We start from the raw sequence: 19,025 nt of genomic DNA on the forward strand, positions 1-19,025 counted from the left end.
GACTCATGTGAGTCAAACTAGGTTTGACCAGGTGAGTCAGACTACTATAGTTTGAGCAGGTAAAACAGCCGGCGTTTTGAACAGGATGTCGTGATACAATGGGTCAAGTGGGCTTAAGTGTTCTAGCTCTGATGCTTTTCAAGAAACATACCGGTACATAACCCTAAGTGTCACCACATATCTGTTTAGAGGCAGAAGCTGTAGAAAATCAGCGCAGTAACGCCTAAAATTCAAAAACCTTTTTATTTTATGTCACAGCAAACATGCCGATATAAACTCACATTCAAACATACAGCATTGTGGACAAAACGAGGCTCTGATCAGAGCGTTTGCATTGAACGTTGTCAAGCTATTGCACATTGTCGTTTTGGAAAAGTAAATACTTTGACATTTTTTTTACCTTATTCTCTACATAAGCACTTGTCAGCCATCAAGCACACTTTTTCTTCTTCTTCACAGCATTACTGGTATTATTGAACATCAAAACGCCAATTCTAGTGAAATTATTCATCACCACCCAAGTGGATCCATGCTAGATGATTCATTTCACTCATACATTGGCCCATAACTGTACTCTCCCATAGCCACACCTCCAAGTAAAACAACGGGCGTGGCTCACTGTTTGGGTAACAAGCAAAAAAACTAAACAAAAATGTATTTACAATCCTTTTCACAAACATGTACAATCCAAAAGGTGTGATGCGTGTTAGAAAATAGATGCGTTGTTCATTCCAAAAGGCACAGGTGGTGAACTCTGCATTGACATCGCCATCAAGCGTGGGATAGTGTTGCCTGAGCATGTGCCTATTTTGTGATGGAGGTTATGGATCGCTGTTTTCAGACAGGTCGGCTTATTATTGCTACTTGTCTCACAGACTTTACACTTTTAAGACCATGTTGTGAAGGCAAACCTCTTCCTAGGAATGGCTCTTGGACTTCAGGCTCGGTGTGGAGGGCAGAGTCAAACTGCTGAGGCTCTTTGTTGTTCATCGTTTTATGTCCTTATCATGAATTCACCCCGGCGTCGCCACCTGTTGTTTGTGGGTTCAACTGCTGCAGAAGCTCCATGTAGAGCTCGATACGGCTGAGGAGCGCTGCATTTTTCTCAGCGCGTAGCAGCTTGGAGTACACAGTCTTGTAGATCTTCAGCTGCTCCTCGTCCTTATTGCTGCAATACACACAAGCCAGAGCAAAGGAGTTGGCCAGATGCTTACAGGTCTAGGTAAACATGGAGGGGGGGGGGGGGGGGGGGGGGAGAGTATTGGATTGTCCCTCACCTTGGTTTGCGCTTCATAGCCGTCATCAGTTTGACCAGCTGCAGCAGCAGGAAGGAGAAACTTGGCTCAAACACAGCAATCAACTTCCTCACTTCCTGGAGGTCTAATCCTGAGGAGGCGGGACCATCGGCCACATCGGGAGCCTCTGCTGGCTCGGCTGGCCCTGATGTCAACTGTAGACACGGAAGTGATGGGTGATGCATTTTCCCATGTTAAACAGGCACATAAGTAAATACTCTCCACAATGGAACTCAGTCAAACAAACAGAAAATACCTCTGTCTGCTCCTCCAGCAGGTCCTTATGGATGAGCTGGAAGGCAAACACAGTCTCTGTCATGATCTCCAGGGCTCCTGTCAGGGTCTTCAGCTTAGCGCCATTGCTGCTCTGACCTGTGGCAACGACAACGTGCAATAATATTGTTAAGAGGATGGAAATGATACGTCTTACGTCAAAACTGAACATTATCATCGTGAAATGTTGTGAGAGCATACACCTTTAAAATGCTACCAACTTGGGATATACAGTAGTACATTCTCATTCTGAAAATTGGTAGTAGCCAAGTTTTGGTTTTTCCACCTGTAGTTGAATGAGAATCACTCACTCCTCTCTCTCATCCCAGCATTATAACGGAACTGGGTGTAACTGACAGTTACTCACCTGCCATGGTAAACTCAGCGAAGGCCACCCTCTCCAGCAGTGTGCGCAGCAGCTCGCAGGGCGCGTCTTTGAGGCTGAGGAACAAGCGAACAGCTTTGCTGTAGTGCAGCTCTGCCAGACTCCGATGCTGCTTCCTCAAGTGTTCATCCCCCACCTGGCACACACATTACAGCCAAAAAAACAGACTGGCTTCAGTACATACTGTATTATATACTGCCTGTGTATGATACAGGCATCCAACTACCATCGATGTTCCCCATGTGTATATATCTCGTGGGTGTCATATATAATATAATATAATATAATATAATATAATATAATATAATATAATATAATATAATATAATATATAATAACACAAAGACATATTCATGAATGAAGAAATGTATTTGTATATTGTGCAATGCAACATATACAGTGTTTTCCCACCTGGTTGCGGTAGCAGCTGTGGTACATGGAGGCCAGGCGGTGGTGGATGGTGGCAGCTCGGTACTGGTAGAGCGGCTGGCGAGGCGACTCCGTCTGCAGATCGCAGAACTTCAAGGACTTCATCATGGCTTCGGTCACCTCCCGCTCAATCTGGCAAACACACGGGAAAGGATGAGGTGGAGGAGGACTGCTGCGATCATCACATTGCATAGGGCGATGGCAATTTAAGAGCCAACCCGCAGTCTTTTAGTATGACCGCAATTTTGTTGTCACCTTAAGAGTAAAGTCCTGTCCTGCTGCATACTAGGTCATTACTGAGAGACGTGTTTCCCACACATAGAAACATTTGTGGCGGCCCACCACAATATATGTTTCCCAGTATTGGGAGTATATGAGAGATTACTGAGAGCACGCACAATGTACTCAAAGTAGGCTCATGTATATACTCATATACATGAGCTCATGTATATACTGTATAACAGGGATACTCAACTTGCTTTGCCCGGGGGCCACTTTCGTGAAATGATAGAAGGCCAGGGACCAGTTAACACATTGAGTGCCAGCCATTTTTTCAATCCTGTAGGTAAGTTGTGCCAGGTTTTTTTTTGAGGATTCTGGCTCATTTTACAAGAGCCGAGGATTATTTTCTGTTAAGAATTTGTGAACACCAATCATCTAAAAATAACTAATAGAATGTGTGCTTTCTCTGTCTAAAAGAGTTAGTTTGCAGAGTTAGTAGTTATGTAGATATTAGCCGTTGAGTACAGCATGGTTTCAGAGATTTTCAGAGAGTTTGGAGATAAATGGATTTTTAGAACCACCTCACGTGCCTGTGATTATGGGTGCCCTTGTCTCCCACTCTGTGCGCTCTCTCTCTCTCTCTCTCTCTCCTCTCTCTCTCTCTCTCCTCTCTCTCGAGAGAGAGAGAGAGAGAGGAGAGAGAGAGAGGGAGAGAGCGAGAGGGAGAGTTGCTTCAACTCCTCCCTCCGTGGGCGTTCTTCTTGGCTGCAGCGGCCGTCACAAGCTTGTCACCAGTCTCAGTGCTTTGCTGCTGTCCTGTGCCTGTGGCTGCACGGCCGCTGTTTGAGGAAGTCGGGATGGACTCGCTCGCTTCTTGGAGTTTTGGTTGAGAGAAGCTTTTGCGATTCTGGTCATATTTATGCTGCGTGTTTCAAAGTGTGTTCCACCTGTAATCTATTATGTAAATTTGCAATCCCGCATCGCCAGCAATCAGCGCGAAAACGAAAGCGTTTTCCCCCATCCATTTTCATGAGAATGGCTGGGGTGAGAATGGCGTGACAAGTTAAAAAAATGCTTGCCTTCCTCTAGTCAGGAGAGCACTGTCGCCACTTAGTGGTCGGTAAAATAGATTATACACATTCTCTTGCTCCAATAGTGATCTAGAAGACGTAAAAGTTGTTGATTGATGTCCCACCGTCAAAAAAAATAAATGTTTATGTAAGACGAGATATCTCGGCTCTGGCACTCAAGCGTTGGATTATGTAAGACGAGATATCTCGGCTCTGGCACTCAACGTGTTAATAAACAAACAATATCATTTTTTTCTGTAGCGGATCGTAGGTTTTTGGGGTGTCAGCTGGAGTTTAGTCTGACAATGTTGTGCACACCAGATAGTTAGTTAGGTTAGGTTAGTTAGGTTAATAAGTACTACATACATGTGCCTGGGTAGCGAGCAGACGGCGGTATTTGACAATTTAGCTGGAGCTCAGTCAAACTTTATTTCTCGTTAGTTTTGATTGTGAATGAAAACTAACGTGAAATTATTAGAAAATGGTCGGGGGGGGGCACTCTGCACACTGTCGCGGGCCGCATCTGCCCCCCCCCCGGGCCGCAAGTTGAGTATCACTGCTGTATAATAACCATGATGAACTCAACATGCTGCAGTACTGGCAGACAGCGTGCAAGGTTACCTGCTCCTGGGCCTTCCTGGACAGCGGGGCGTAGTCCTGCAGCAGAGTGGCAAGGGTGAAATAAGTAGTGGACAGCTCCCAAGTGACACTGTCCCACACCGCTGGGTGGCTCCCTCTGCTGGACAGTGACTTCATCGCCCGCAGGTAGTAGTCTATGGCCTGCAGTAATAATAAGAGGCGGGGGGGCGAAATTAGAAATAGGAGACAAAGAGAAGAGTACAGATTGACTCATACATACAGAGGGAAGAGATTGAGGTGCAGGAAGTAAAGAAGGCATACAAAAACAGAAACCAGAACTAGAAAAACAATAATTTGCCATCATTCCATAATTGTGTGTATCCAATGCCCAAATCAGGATGTAAAGGGGTTGTCAATGCACCTTATTGTAGTAGAGGGCCTCTTCGGGGGAGAACTCCCCTCTGCTCTGCTGGGCAGAGTTGCAGTGGGCCTGGGCACAGATCCGCATCAGCCTGCCAGTGTTACACAGCAGCAGGGCCATGTTGGTGCTGTCCCCGAGGGCCTCGAAGTTGGCCATCCCCTTCTCAAAGAAGGCAAAGCTCTTCTTCCACATCTCCTGCTCTGCCACAGACACCGACGTCTTCTCTGGAGAGGGTAGGAGAGAGAGCGACAAACAAGCGTGGAAACAAAGGCAGATAAAAACGAAAGACACGGAGAAAGAACGCAGTCAGAGATTTCTTTAAGTAGTTCATTTTTTACTCCAGAATATGTTGTGGAGGGCAATCAAAGGATCTAAATGTCACCATTACTCATGGCAGTTCAGAAATTCTGGGTATGTGAGAAGCAAATCACATAAAGCAGTAATAAAAAATAAAAAAACATAAATCAAGGAGGCTATCGGTTAAAAGGAAGAACAGTATCTTTGTACTGTATGTATTCTGTGCCAATTATATTAAAGTTCAATCTGTGTTCCATTTATCCAACGCACCTCCCTTGTCGGTCTGCATGGCTGCCGCCTGGTTCATATAGTAGACCCCCATCTCGTTGCGGATGTTCCCCAGCCTTTTGAGCACCTGAGTCAGCTGATCCGACCCGTGATCTTTCACTGCGCCGGAGATGAGCAGGTCGTACGCCGCCTCGTAGCACTTACTGCTTACAAACAGCTGGTACTCTGGGTCCATCGCCAGCTCTGTGGCCATGTTGAAGGCTAAATTGAGAGACAAGGGAGACAGCGTAAAAAAATAAGAGTATATGGGAATTGCACATTTCTTCGACCATGCCAACAGATTTTCATGCAAATCGAAGATCTGTCTTGAGAGATTACTGTATATAAAAATACCCTGATCATAGTAGATAACAATAAGGATGAATGACGAGCCAGGAACTCTTACTGACAGGGAAGAAAGCAGGCGCCTCGATAAGAAATGGATGTAAATAATGTAGAAATTGAAATTACATGAGAAAAGCAGAAGCCCTTAACTGCTAAGATGATTTATCTTGAGCAGCATTTGTTTACTTCAAATTCTCATTTCAATATGACAGGCTAGCTAGAGCTAGCTAGCTAGCTAGAGAGTCAGACACTACATGTAGGGTCATTGGTATGTGTATTGTGGATGCATCTGCAGGAAGTGGCTGACCCTGGCAGCTGCTCTCTCGGTGCAGGCTATGTAGGACCTCTTGGTCCTCTTTGGTCTGGTAGCTGTATTCCTCCAGGTACGCCGCTCTGTTGCTAGCATTCTGGGCCAACATCAGCTGGATGTCCCCACAGAGAGACAGGCACTGACTGTGAAACAGCAGCACCCGCGGGTGCAGCGCACCGCTCACTGCACAATAGGCATCTGGAAAATTCGAGGGAGGGAGGAGGGAATGTGAGAGAGACAAGAGTGAAGTGGAGTTAATTTAGTGCTTTAATCAAATTGGAGCGACACGACATTAATGCTGTATTAAATAAACATTTATGTGATCAAAGCCAAGGTGTACATTTATTGGAAATTGTACAGTTTCGATTGCAGAATTGAGGAACGGAACTATCTGAACAGCTTAATTCATTGGAAATAATATTATCTATAAAAAGCCAGTCTGGAAGTAGACTCAGCTCTCAGTCTTAATCCGTTTCACTACTGTAAGACTGAGAATATTACTATTTAAATCTTTTCATAACGTTAGGTGGTGCTGTTGGAAGCCTTGCATCGGAGAACCAATGATGAGCGTTGTGGGCGGGCCTGCTTTCTGGGAGCAGTGACGCTCATGCAGAACCGGTGCTGTCGCGTTTGCGGAGAAACATATTAATCAGTTAGAAACAAACATAACCTGTTAATAGGACGTGTTTCATCCGGCGCCAGCGGCTAGAGGTCTTTCCCCCAGTGATAAGCCCGACTCCCGAGGCTAACGTTACAGAGCCTGTTGATGACTCACAGTAGCAAGCGGACCACTTCCGGGTAGGAAAAATTATAATAATAGGTATAAACTCTCTTTGCAGCACATCAGTGTCTTGCTCTATATTGGAACTATGAAACATTGCATTGCCGCTACCAAATAAAATTCTAATAATAAATGTAGGCGTGTCTGCTGCCGGCCGTTCTCGCCGGGCTCTGAACCAGATTTGGAACAGTAAATTCCCAGACGTTTGGTGGTTAGGTGGCGCTGTTGGCGCCGCTCACCAAACGTCTGGAAACCGAGACTAGTCTGGAAGTATCATCCTTATCTGCATCTTATTTCTAAAATAAAATAAAAACAAATCCTATGACAACAGAGACAACAGGCCAACCACATGACTTTCCCCATATTGAACAGAACAGTACTGACAAAAATGACTACATTTCCCTGTGTCCTTCTTGGCACCGTGACAGCATAGGCCTACTTACCGTGGCACTGCAAAGCCAGCTTGATGTAGCGCAAGGCTCGCCCGTACTTGAGCAGGTTGGTGGCGGCGTCAGACAGGACATAGTAGGCCTTGGAGGCCTTGAGGAAGAGCTGCAGTTTCATGCGGTGCTGCCAAGAGCCGGGGATCATCCCCGAGCGGGTCGGGTGCTTCTGGTCCTCTTGGAAGGGGCCCGCTTCACCCGCACAGGTTGGGAGACAAGAGGGAGAAAGAGATGGAAGGTGGTGAGATGAAGGTATGGTAGTCACGTCATTTTGTGCACTTGGCATTGCCGAACACTTGCGACTAAATGGATTTGATTCACAGCGTATGCCATTCTGTTACACACAGCTTAGTCTCGCTGGCCAGCCTCCCCTCCCTTCCGTGAGAGGCGTCTGGCTGCACGGGAACAGGCTGCTGGCATAAGCCCTCCCCTGCTCTACAGCTGCTCTCCCATTGGAGCGACTGTTGCAGTCGCTGCCGGATGTCCGCTCCCCGCTCATTACAAGCTCTGTCATTGGCTCCAACCATGTAAATCAGAGCGGCTTCCGCTCCCTCCTCCCTGTGTGTCGCTGTAAATAGTCCCCGCAGTGAAAACAACAACACTAACTAGCTAGCAAGCTAACGGCAGAAACCTACACGCTAGCTCGTTGCTACACGCTCAAAATGGCAAGTTGGATTGTTGGAAACTATTTTCCAAGGCCACTGCCGCTAAGCCCTGCCCATCGCAATTCCTGAATGGTGACTCGTGCTGCCAGACTCATCTCACGGAAGGGAGGGGAGGCTGGCCAGCGAGACGACACACAGCTCAACCTTTGCCTGTTTTATTATGCAGCATTATATCAAACATCATATAAAAGGTGGATGGATGACTACTAAAGAGATGGTAGTGGTGATGCTGACCTCTCTCCAGGAGGAGAGCGATGCCCTTCTCAGCAGCGCAGGCTCCAGTCGCGCTTCTGTCCTCATATTTGAGAGGGATGGGTGTGTTGGGGTCTGCCGCCGGGAGATCACTCTCCTTCTTAATGCTGCCATCCACCGCTTTCAATCCCTGTCCATTAGATTACAGCCATTTTTTAATATACGACAAACTGTGACACGCCTCCCCATTTTGATGTGTATTGATCGTCAATACATAGAGAGACTCACCTTTAGGACATAGCTCAGGACGTGTCTGCATCTCTCTTCCTTGTCTGGAGACACAGGGAAAGCGTAACTTGGCTGTAAGCATCAAAACAAAACAAAAGTTTTTTATCCATTGTATACTTTGGTATTGATTTAAACGTTCCACACGTTGGTCTATATAGAGGGCAGCACTCACTCTGATCTGGTGGGGGGAGGTGTATTTCTCTGGGACAGAAAGCTCCCCTACAGAGCGGATCACAGCCACAGCTTTGCTGTCGTCCTGTGGGTGGGAGCAGCTGGTGTAGGAGGCGTTGTCGTCGCTGTCGTCTGGCAGTTCCTCCTCTTCCTCGCCCTCTTCGTCACTGTAGCTGTCATCGGAGCCGCCGGCCCGCAGCGACTCGCCTCCTCCGTCTTCCTCGGGAGGCTCGTCGAGCTGGAACAGCTCCGACAGCATGTAGTGGGCCGAGGCGATGATCTGAGCAGACAGGAGATGGAGAGGAGTCGGGCTGGAGTCAGGTTGGTTCAGACACTACGGTGTGAGTTAGGGCTGGGTATTGGCAAGGATCTCACGATACGATGGTATCACGATATATTGCGATGCGATACATATTGCGATATATTGCGATATTCTACAGAATTTACTCAAAATTAAATAATAGAGCTAAAGATACAACACACTGTGTACCACCCAGGTAGTGTAATAATATGTACATCACTTTATACTGATAAGTTAGTGGACAAATTTAGTCAAAACTACTGAGTGTTGAGTGTTACTGAACGCATCGATATGGGAAGTATCGATACAGTATCGATTAGGGGTGGGAATCACCAGATGCAGAGGCTTGGCATGGCATGGCCTGCAAAAAAAAAAATTATATCGCGATACTTGGCGTCCAAGTATCGATACAGTATCGGGAAATAAAATATCGCAATATATTGCCGTATCGATTATATTTCCCAGCCCTAGTGTGAGTCCCCCTGCCTCTGAAACCACCTGTGACCCCCCCCAGCCTACGATTGCGTTTGCTCTTGCGTATCCCCTTCTCTATAATAACTGTACTGTTGTGCAGTGTATTGTTTCATCTTACTATGTCGATATTATGTTGTATGTAGAATATATTGTACGTGTTATGTACTGTCAAATTCTTTGTGTCGGACTGCAGTAAGAAAAGCTGTAGCATGTGCAATTGTCTAAATATCATCATCATCATACATAATGTCTATGACATCATCAGTGATGTCACTCAAGCATTTGTGATGTCATCATGTCTATGACATCATCAGTGATGTCACTCGAGCACTCAATGTTATCAGTGATGGTCACATCACCTATGGTCACATCACCTATGCTGACGTCATCGGTGATGCGAAGTTGCGCAATTGTGTGCTGAGTGATGTCACTCGAGCACTCCATGATGTGATCCGTGATGGTCATTGGTCACTCGAGCAATTGTGATGTCATCAGTGATGCGAAGTTGCGCAAATGTGCGCTGAGTGATGTCACTCGAGCACTCCATGATGTGATCCGTGATGGTCATTGGTCACTCGAGCAATTGTGATGTCATCAATGATGCGAAGTTGAGCAATTGTGCATGCAAATAGAGCAGGCGAGGCCACGCAGCAGCCGAGCTGCAGGGCGGGCAAGGCCGCGCAGAGGGCCAGCCTAGGAAATGAGCGAGATTTCTAGTAGAATAAAAATACTAAAAAGTGAGTGGACTCTCTGCTCTCCTTTTGAGAGAGAAAACTTTAATTTAATTAGCACTATTTGAACATCAAAGGCTAATGAAGTTAGGAACATCAGTTAGTAAATCCTGTACAGGAACATCAGTTAGTAAATCCTGTACTGAATCACCATCAATGGAGGATTCTCCATTGATGGTGATTCAGGGGCCCTTTACACGAGGACAGTCTCTGGAAGAAACGACACAATAGCGTTTCCTTCACACCTTTTCCTTCACACCTTCTCCCCGTTTACATGAGCGCTATTGAATTTTTAAAACGCCGTAATGTACATGCCAGGTCGCTAGGTGGCATTGTGACGGTCAACGGGGCGTTGCTCGTCACTCCACGGACATGACGGCATGACGTCATTTCGTAATCGTCTTTCTGGGTTTTAGACACGGAAGTAGATTACAGCTACCGTAGTAATTTTTAGACTTTCCAAAAAGCTGTTTTCAAGCTAAAGTTGTAATATTCTTCAGGTGAGAACGTTACATAGATGTGACCAGTTTATCAGAATAAGCCTATTTGGAAATCTTTAACGAGCAGCGAGGATCAGGAGCGCTGGCTGTGCTGACACTGTCTACTCTACTGTGTAGACTGCAGTGAGAAAACACTGTCGATGTGCTTGCCTAACGTTAAATGCCAACCGGGTACAGCCATCGGCTCCTCGCAGCAACAGTCACGCTCGTTATGAACATGTAACTGAAGTCGGCCGCAGTGTAGCTTAATTCTGAATGTTGCCAAGCGTGTGTCGCGTGTGCAGGCATGTCAGAGTTTTTTGGGAAGACTATAGTTTCTAACCGATTACATGGAGCGCTCAGCGGGAAGCGTCACCAACAATTCCACTCTAGAGGGTGGTTTCAAAATGTGTCATTTCCTAAGCGCGAATTCGCCGTCGCCGTCTTAACGGGAGGCACTAACGATAAAATAATTCCCCGTTTCCATAGGAAACTGTCCTCGTGTAAAGTGCCCCTCAGTTTTCTATTTTCTACTTAATTGTACCTGGGGATGTCTCTCCTGATCCAGCAGTTTGACACAGTTTAAGAGCAGAGTTCTGATTGTCCCGTAGTGCTTCCTGTTTTGCCTGGCCTTCACCATCATGTTGCTGGCCACTCTGCACAAACACAAAAACATCACTAAAGTGACAGCCAGTATAGCAATAGCTATAGGTCAAATTTTTCATAGTAGACAGGTAATATTACACTTCTGCATCTGTCTGCCCCCTGGATCCTTACTTGTAGAGTAGCAAAGCCACTGGGAGGGTAAAGGAGACTTACTTGTAGAGTAGCACAGCCACTGGGAGGGTAAAGGAGACTTACTTGTAGAGTAGCAAAGCCACTGGGAGGGTAAAGGAGACTTACTTGTAGAGTAGCAAAGCCACTGGGAGGGTAAAGGAGACTTACTTGTAGAGTAGCAAAGCCACTGGGAGGGTAAAGGAGACTTACTTGTAGAGTAGCAAAGCCACTGGGAGGGTAAAGGAGACTTACTTGTAGAGTAGCAAAGCCACTGGGAGGGTAAAGGAGACTTACTTGTAGAGTAGCAAAGCCACTGGGAGGGTAAAGGAGACTTACTTGTAGAGTAGCAAAGCCACTGGGAGGGTAAAGGAGACTTACTTGTAGAGTAGCACAGCCACTGGGAGGGTAAAGGAGACTTACTTGTAGAGTAGCACAGCCACTGGGAGGGTAAAGGAGACTTACTTGTAGAGTAGCACAGCCACTGGGAGGGTAAAGGAGACTTACTTGTAGAGTAGCACAGCCACTGGGAGGGTAAAGGAGACTTACTTGTAGAGTAGCACAGCCACTGGGAGGGTAAAGGATACTTACTTGTAGAGTAGCACAGCCACAAGGAGGGTAAAGGATACTTACTTGTAGAGTAGCACAGCCACTGGGAGGGTAAAGGAGACTTACTTGTAGAGTAGCACAGCCACTGGGAGGGTAAAGGATACTTACTTGTAGAGTAGCACAGCCGCTGGGAGGGTAAAGGATACTTACTTGTAGAGTAGCACAGCCACTGGGAGGGTAAAGGGATTCTGACATTTCTCCTCTTCAGCCTCCTCACATAAAGTGGTGAGATCATAAAGCTTCACGATGTCACTCCCGCTGGCTGGGGATCAAAGAAACAAACACGAGGAAACATGGGGAACAGATAAGAGGACAGCACACATAGAAAAAGCAATATAGATCGCGCTTATCTCCCACCTTTGAAGAGCCAGTAGGTGTGTCCCTCTTTGGTACAGTTGGACTTGAGGAAGGAGAGGATGTTTTGGGCAATGTCTTTCACCACCCTGGTGGAGAAAGTAGAGTTCTCCAGGTCCGGGATGTCCTCTGTTTTGATCATCTCATATTTCTGCAGGGAAAAGCCATAGAGAGTATAACAATTTAGAAATGTCATAACATATCTGTAATATGAATACTGAAAATGTATAAGTGATATTAAAATATAGGCCTTACCATTACCAAGTTTAATGTGAAATTGGGCGTATGACTATCAATTAGATAATAACATGATATGAAATCCTGAACAAAAGCCCATAGTGTTTTACCTGAACAATGCCATTGACGTGAAAGCACATGACAAGCTCTGGTACATTGCACATCAGGTTATCCAGCCAGTAGTCGATACCCGTCAGAATGTTGATAGGCTTATTATTGTCCCTGAAAACAGACAGGATAGTGTGTTTAAGCATTATATGTTATCATCTCAAAAAGTGACTGGTCAGTGTGATAGGGGACACTTTTTGTTTTTTAATCAAAGACCAATTTTAACAGCATTTGGAACTTAGTTGGCAGGTGTTAATTTTGGACCCTGGATTTCTGTTTGCAGAAGCAATTGATAGTGGTCCTTCAGCCTAATACAAGGCAAATTTAAAAAGAAAAGCAAAAAGCAAAACAGCTATTCTAACCTGAGTCGTAGGCTGACTACAGGGTAGCGACCACCTCCAAAAATAGGCATGTTGGACCCAACCAACATGTGGATATCCTCGAAGGTCCACATGATGTTCCGCACGAAGTCATTCCTTAAACCCTGTCGAACAAATGGGGTCAAACGACATCATCAAGTACATTCATACGATAAAGAAAGTGACATGAGTTCTGACATCTTGGAAAGTGTCATGAAGGAAGGTTAAAAGTTTGTTACCTGACTGTTCTCCCCCTCATTGAAGAGTGTAGGGAGATTTTGTTCTTTGGGGACAGACGTCACCTGGCCCAGACCAAACTTGCTCTCCACAGAAACACTTTCCTGCAGATGTTAACCATGCTGTCAGTGCAAGTAGTATACAGTATATATGTATATATGTGTGTGTGTGTGTGTGTGTGTGTGTGTGTGTGTGTGTGTGTATATATATATATATATATATATATATATATATATATAATTTGTTTTATTTATATTTACATATTTATTTATATATAAAGAGTTCATTTGCAAAAACAGGTATCTCCATTTGGATTTTTTTTTTCATCATTTCATTTTATTTTATATATTGATGTATTTATACTGTAATTTATTTATTTTTTGGTACATTTTTACTATCAATCATAACTAAAACATCTGATAATTTTGACATAAATCACGTCAATAATGTTTTCTATGTGCACTCCAGGGAAAATCAAACAGGTGTTTCTTCATTTTAAGAATGGCGTTTACCTGTTTTTGCAAATGAACTCTTCATATATATATATATATATATATATATATATATATATATATATATATATATATACATACATACACACGCACATCCAAACCAATAGAGGGCAGCTGCTGAGCCCAAAGTGAGCAAATCATGAAATAAACAAAGAAACAGCTCACACACTGCAGGGCTCCAATGTGGACTTATTTATTGCATCAAGGTCACATTGTCCCTGGAGTCTGATGAAGAGCAGTGGTGCGCGAGTCAGAACGTCACCTTGGTGCAATAAATAGTGGACACTGGAGCGCCGCAGTGTGCAAGCTGTTTGTTTTACTCATCAAAACACACACACACCATCCAGCAGCCAGTCTCATCTAGCGACAGCCTAATAATACATGTCATCTCCGTACTGAGCAGTGTGGGAGGCTGAGAATACGGCACAATTACATGATTCCTGGCCAACGTTGTGAATAAATTCATACAATGTATGTACGTCACGTCTCTGGACTCTTTCTCAGGTTGCCAATGTTGTAGTCGAGTTGGTCTCGTGACAACTTCGGACTTGGACTCGAGCATTCATGCATTCTGACTCTGAAGTTGGAGACGAGGACTCAGACTTGTTAATTGATAAAGAGGGATTTTGTTTTTGTTCATTTTTTTTGTTTTTAGGTTTTAATTTTGTGCAAGGGCGCAGGCACGTGTTCCACCTACATGCGAATTCACGCTCACGTTCAGTAACTCCGGACTCAGACTCAGGTCATGAAAACTTGACTCGGACTCCTCTTTGGTGACTCGGACTTGAACACTGGGGACTCGAGACTTGACTTGGGAGTCGAGATATAGTGACTTGACTACAACACTGCAGGCTACCGACTAACTGTCCCATAGCCAGCTACCTCTTTGGGAACAGCCGATTCGTCTGAGTCAGAGGGTGGACTGCTGATGGTGGCCAGAAGGTCAGAAGGCCAGGAAGGACTGAACTCCTCCGCGGCGCTCTCCTCCTCCTCCTCCCCTTCATTCAGGCTGTCCGGTACCGGCTCTGCAGCCCCGTCACCGTTTATACTGGAAGAAACACAGGGATCACGATGGGACCACAGTGGTACCGGAGGATGGCCGAGGTCGATGACATCTCAGCCTACATTGGTTTTCCATCATGCAAATAATGATCTCACCTGTAGTAGAGGAACTTTGACAGGATTGCTTTTTGATACCAGTGTTCTTTGCTCTTCTTTTTCCTCTGCCACTTCTGATCTACCAACCGCTGGTAGAACTCTTTCAGCCACGTCCAATCTCCTGTCTGCTGCAACAACACGCACAGAAAGCAGGGAGCATACACTTACTTCTAACATTAAAAGAAGAGGAATATGGGGGCACGGTGGCGCAGTGGTAAGCGCTGTCACCTCACAGCTAGAAGGCCCTGGGTTCGATTCCCACCTGGGACGCTGTGAGCACTGAAGGAGTGCGTGCCAGTCCGCATGTCCTCGAGTGCACACCGCCCGGGTGGGGTCATCAAAAGGGCCTTTCTGTGTGGAGTTTGCATGTTCTTTATGAGGTGAAAAGAAGTGGCTGGCTACTGCCCTTGTCTCAGAGGAAGCATGGAGCCAGTTTCGGCTCTCCCCAGATCGGCAGAGGGTGGAGCAGCAACCAGGATAAATAAATTAAAATTAGCACTAATGGGGGATAAAAATTTGATAAAAAATCTGGGAAGAAAAAATTATAATATTTTGATTGCCCTCAATGTATACAGAATTAAAATTGACAAAAGTACATTCCAGGCTTGTAACTCATAAATTAATTTCTTTAACCATCAGGTTACATAAAAGTATCAATCTTTTAGCAACAGTAAGTCAAGTTAAAAGGACCGGTCTAAAATAACTGTCAGTTATTTATCTCAATGTGAAGTCAACTGGAAAATAGTTTAAATGATCTCTTATCTAAGAAATAAGAAACAAACCAAGACATTGAATTGTCATAAACTTCACTCTACATACTTATTATCCAAAAGCTTCACAGTACACGGTCTATTTTTTTTGTTTTTATGTAAAAATCAAATCCTAAATCTTGGCACAAGTTTCTCATATGGGAATACCAAGCCACAGGTATCTACTGTATACATCAGAGAGGGAGCGATCCTTGATTTAGAGTCTAGAAGAAGCCCTGATGTACCTGAGAGGACCTCATGAAGAGCTCTTGAATGTCCAGCTCATCCAAAAGCAGAGTCCTCCCTACGCGGTGAACAGCCATGCTGACATGTGACTTGCTGTAGGGGATTTTCAAAAGCTTCTTGATGTTCTGAGTAGGAGAGAAAAGCAGTTAATGTCAGCTGTACGTTCACATTTTAGAAACAAAACAAAAACTGCTGTTTGCCTTCCAACAGCTCCACAAACCTCTGAGTCTGACACCACGTCAACGTCATCCCCGATGGAATCAATGAAGTCATACGCCATCCCAAAACTGCAAGAAAAGGTACTAATGACAATACAATATTTCCAAATGGTGATGTAGAGACACCAATATGTACTAATCTGTCTTCCTGGGGGCATCAAGACCATCCAGATTGTAGACGGTTATCACGGAATTGTGTTGCTAGGCAACGGTTTGGAACCTAGCTTATGTCCTGTCAGTTATTGTACTAGCAACCACTGCAACAGGAAGTAAGCTGGGGAATTCAGAATGTTTATTTGGTCGAGTTGAAACCATCCATCTATTAAGCGAGTTTCCAGTAAATAATGGCTGCACAGAGCATGGTGGTTTAAAGCCTCTCGAAAACCTACCACCTTTAAGTGTTGAACCCCCAACCTTGCATTGTTGTGTAGCTGACGCTGCACCTTGACCTCCCGGGAGTGGACTAGCGAAAATAGAACTTCTCTACGGAGATCAACAAAGTATCGCACTAGATGATGATGATGTTGTAATGCAGTACCTGGAAAATGGCTTGCTTTTGCTGCTGGACCCTAGCACTGTGGTGCCAGCGCTGCCAAGCTGGGGGTTTTCCCTCAGCCAGTTGGCAGGCGGCAGCTTCAAGTCTGTCTTCTCCTGCAGCAGGGCATAGCTGGTAGGAGGCGGGACAGCACAGTACTTCACCACAGCGCTGCTCTTGACTTCACTGCCGCTCTGACATGCTTCCAGCTCCTTCGAGATAACAAAGTTAGGCAAGTTTTACATCAGGAGTGAGTGACTATCATCAGTTCACGGTTTCATATCAGTCACTCATGAGACAAATGCTGAAAGATTTTGATGTTGGTTGCCCAAGACTGCAAATTCTGACTGACGCTTTGGCTAAGGGCTAGTAAACAATTGCCATGTTTATTGTTTGCAGGTACAGGACAATGTATGGAACTCAGTACTCTGGTGGATTTGCCACTAATATAATTGGTGGACAAGATGACAGCTTCCCACTGTTTACTGTAGTTATTGCAGCATATTTTCTGTAGCCAGCGTCATTAGTATAGTTAGTAGTTGTTCCTGGTTCAGTCTACTCACAGGTTTGCTGCTCTCTCCACCACAGTCAGGGACACTGACGTCTTCCCTTGCATTATCCGAGGGAAGTCCATGTTCTCTGTCCACAGGTGACTCGCTCATACTGGACACAATGCCTTTCAACCGAGTTAACGTTAACAACAAGACGATCTATGCATTGCTCGGAAAACCTATGGACAACCTATCCATTATTAGCTAACGTCGGTCGCTAAAGTTACTAAACGTCGCTAGTTTTGCTAGCCTAGCAAGCTAGCTAACGTACTCGAACGAGCACCGTTGACTCGCAGAGACGTCAAAAACTACAGCTTCACACATTAGATTCAAATCTCTTGTTTTGTTCAAGTCAATGTTATCAATGTTTAGCCGCAACTGAATAAGTGTGGAACTTTGCCTCTCATCATCTCCTCATCATCAGCCAGCCGCTGCTGTCAGACAGACCAACACGTTACGAAAGAGCAAAAAAGCTGGATCAATTAGCTAACGCTAACAACTTCCGCTTAAAACAAATCCACTGCGTTCATCTGCCGCAAGTTTTATCTGAATGTTTGTAAAATTATGCGATAGCCTAATAATACATTGTGAAACAACATAAATTGTAAATACCGCAAATAACCTAACGCGACCTGCTGAGGAAAATGTAAGACCCGGAAGTACTAGAGTTGACATATCGGCCGGAGGGACTAACCCCGCCCCTGACCCTAACCCCAACCAATCATCACTCCCCATGCCTAAACCCAACCAATCATCACTCCTCTTGTCCCTCCTGCCGATCCATCGACCGGTTGACAACATTGGATTCTATTCCTATTCCTATTCTATTGTATTCTATTCTATATGCCTACACTTTATTCTGCACATGGACTAGGCTATAGTGTTGAACTGTTTTCAAGCCATATTATATTGTCAAAAGTAACTTCACTCCATTTGGGAGCTAGGGAGGACTGTCTCCAAGTTAATTCAGGAATGTCAGCTGAGTGTGGCTCAACAAGGAGGAGCTGTGACATTGCATTGCAATCAGCTCATTCCTGAGTGTGCATCACGCTTCAGTCCTCATCAACAACATCCCTCTCCACCCTCGCCAGAAATAAGCGAGACCGAGAGTGGAAGGACCCCGGTTTTAAAATACCCTATAACTTCAATTATTTGAGGCAAATTTGTGCAGATTACCGTTACAATGGGGGACTGGAAAAATCACGTGCGCGCAGAACTGCTACAGAGAGACATCACTCAGAAAGATCCCTACGCCGGCGTCTTCAAAAGTTGTAAGATGAAGAATGTTTTCTAATCGCAGCTATGATGGTGATATGATCTTCCTCGAATCACTCTGTGAAATCTTTGTTTTTCCAGTGTCTCAATTGGCTGAACGTTTTGAATTTCGCGAACAAACTTTGGATGTGCTACAGGATAAGAGGTACTGGGCAGACATGCAGAATTGAACACGTTTGTAGCCCATTTGCTGTTCTGAATCTCCAACGGTTGACTTAAAAAGTAGTCTAAAAAGTATGCTATTTTCAGGTTAGAAGGAGGTGGGCTCGAAGTTGGGAATAGACTCCTTCTCCTCCAACTAAAAGAGAGTGAACATCTCACAGAAAAGGTGAGTTAGGGAACAACAGTATGATGTATGATGGAGATAAGGATCACTATAGCAAAGGCTGTGAGCTGAGGCCAAGCCAGCAGCAGGCTGCAGCATATTAGTTACAGCCTGACTAGTGTGATGATCTCATTATCAAACACTGTTGTCTTTGTCCCCAGCTGTCTCAGACTGCCTCTGACCTGACCAGTGTCCTGTATCTCAAAGAGGCTGAACTGCAGTACTGGCAATCACAGTAAGTTGGACAGCCAGTAATGTTTATAATGAAGTGTCAAAAGTATTTGGTAGCCTATGTCTACTCTAAAATCACGATGGCGGAAAGCTGCTGTGATTGAAGTAGGAGCACTCTGAACAGCTGCTC

General features: G+C 45.1%; 1 protein-coding gene across 2 annotated transcripts; it reads right to left on the minus strand.

Annotated features, from left to right (window-relative positions):
• Window positions 1-234: 234 nt before the first annotated feature.
• Window positions 235-17,609, minus strand: edrf1 (erythroid differentiation regulatory factor 1). 2 transcript variants are annotated; one of them, XM_083650572.1, is made up of 25 exons: window positions 17,077-17,609; window positions 16,517-16,725; window positions 15,981-16,047; window positions 15,760-15,885; window positions 14,766-14,890; window positions 14,490-14,655; window positions 13,098-13,199; window positions 12,862-12,983; window positions 12,502-12,613; window positions 12,158-12,305; window positions 11,951-12,062; window positions 10,962-11,073; window positions 8,434-8,712; window positions 8,262-8,333; window positions 8,016-8,163; window positions 7,117-7,308; window positions 5,890-6,090; window positions 5,241-5,459; window positions 4,674-4,897; window positions 4,295-4,453; window positions 2,364-2,513; window positions 1,936-2,089; window positions 1,552-1,667; window positions 1,278-1,450; window positions 235-1,168 (listed from the first exon to the last, which is right to left on the minus strand). In XM_083650572.1, exons 1-25 carry the CDS (start codon window positions 17,173-17,175, stop codon window positions 1,006-1,008), a joined length of 3,750 nt encoding a protein of 1,249 aa, XP_083506698.1. In that variant the 5' UTR covers window positions 17,176-17,609; the 3' UTR covers window positions 235-1,005. The 2 variants fall into 2 exon arrangements, with proteins under 2 accessions (XP_083506698.1, XP_083506697.1); XM_083650571.1 differs by having other exon boundaries at window positions 14,766-14,893.
• Window positions 17,610-19,025: the final 1,416 nt, after the last annotated feature.

This window comes from Poromitra crassiceps (genome assembly GCF_964638095.1).
Source record: "Poromitra crassiceps genome assembly, chromosome: 14".
Taxonomy (NCBI): domain Eukaryota; kingdom Metazoa; phylum Chordata; class Actinopteri; order Beryciformes; family Melamphaidae; genus Poromitra; species Poromitra crassiceps.

Coding starts and splice junctions, on each gene's coding strand:
- edrf1 (XM_083650571.1), bottom strand. CDS start 17,175: ATGAGCGAGTCACCTGTGGACAGAGAACATGGACTTCCCTCGGATAAT. Junction 15,886..15,980: donor ACGTGGTGTCAGACTCAGAG/GTTTGTGGAGCT, acceptor TCTCCTACTCAG/AACATCAAGAAGCTTTTGAA. Junction 5,460..5,889: donor CCGAGAGAGCAGCTGCCAGG/GTCAGCCACTTC, acceptor CTCTCAATTTAG/CCTTCAACATGGCCACAGAG.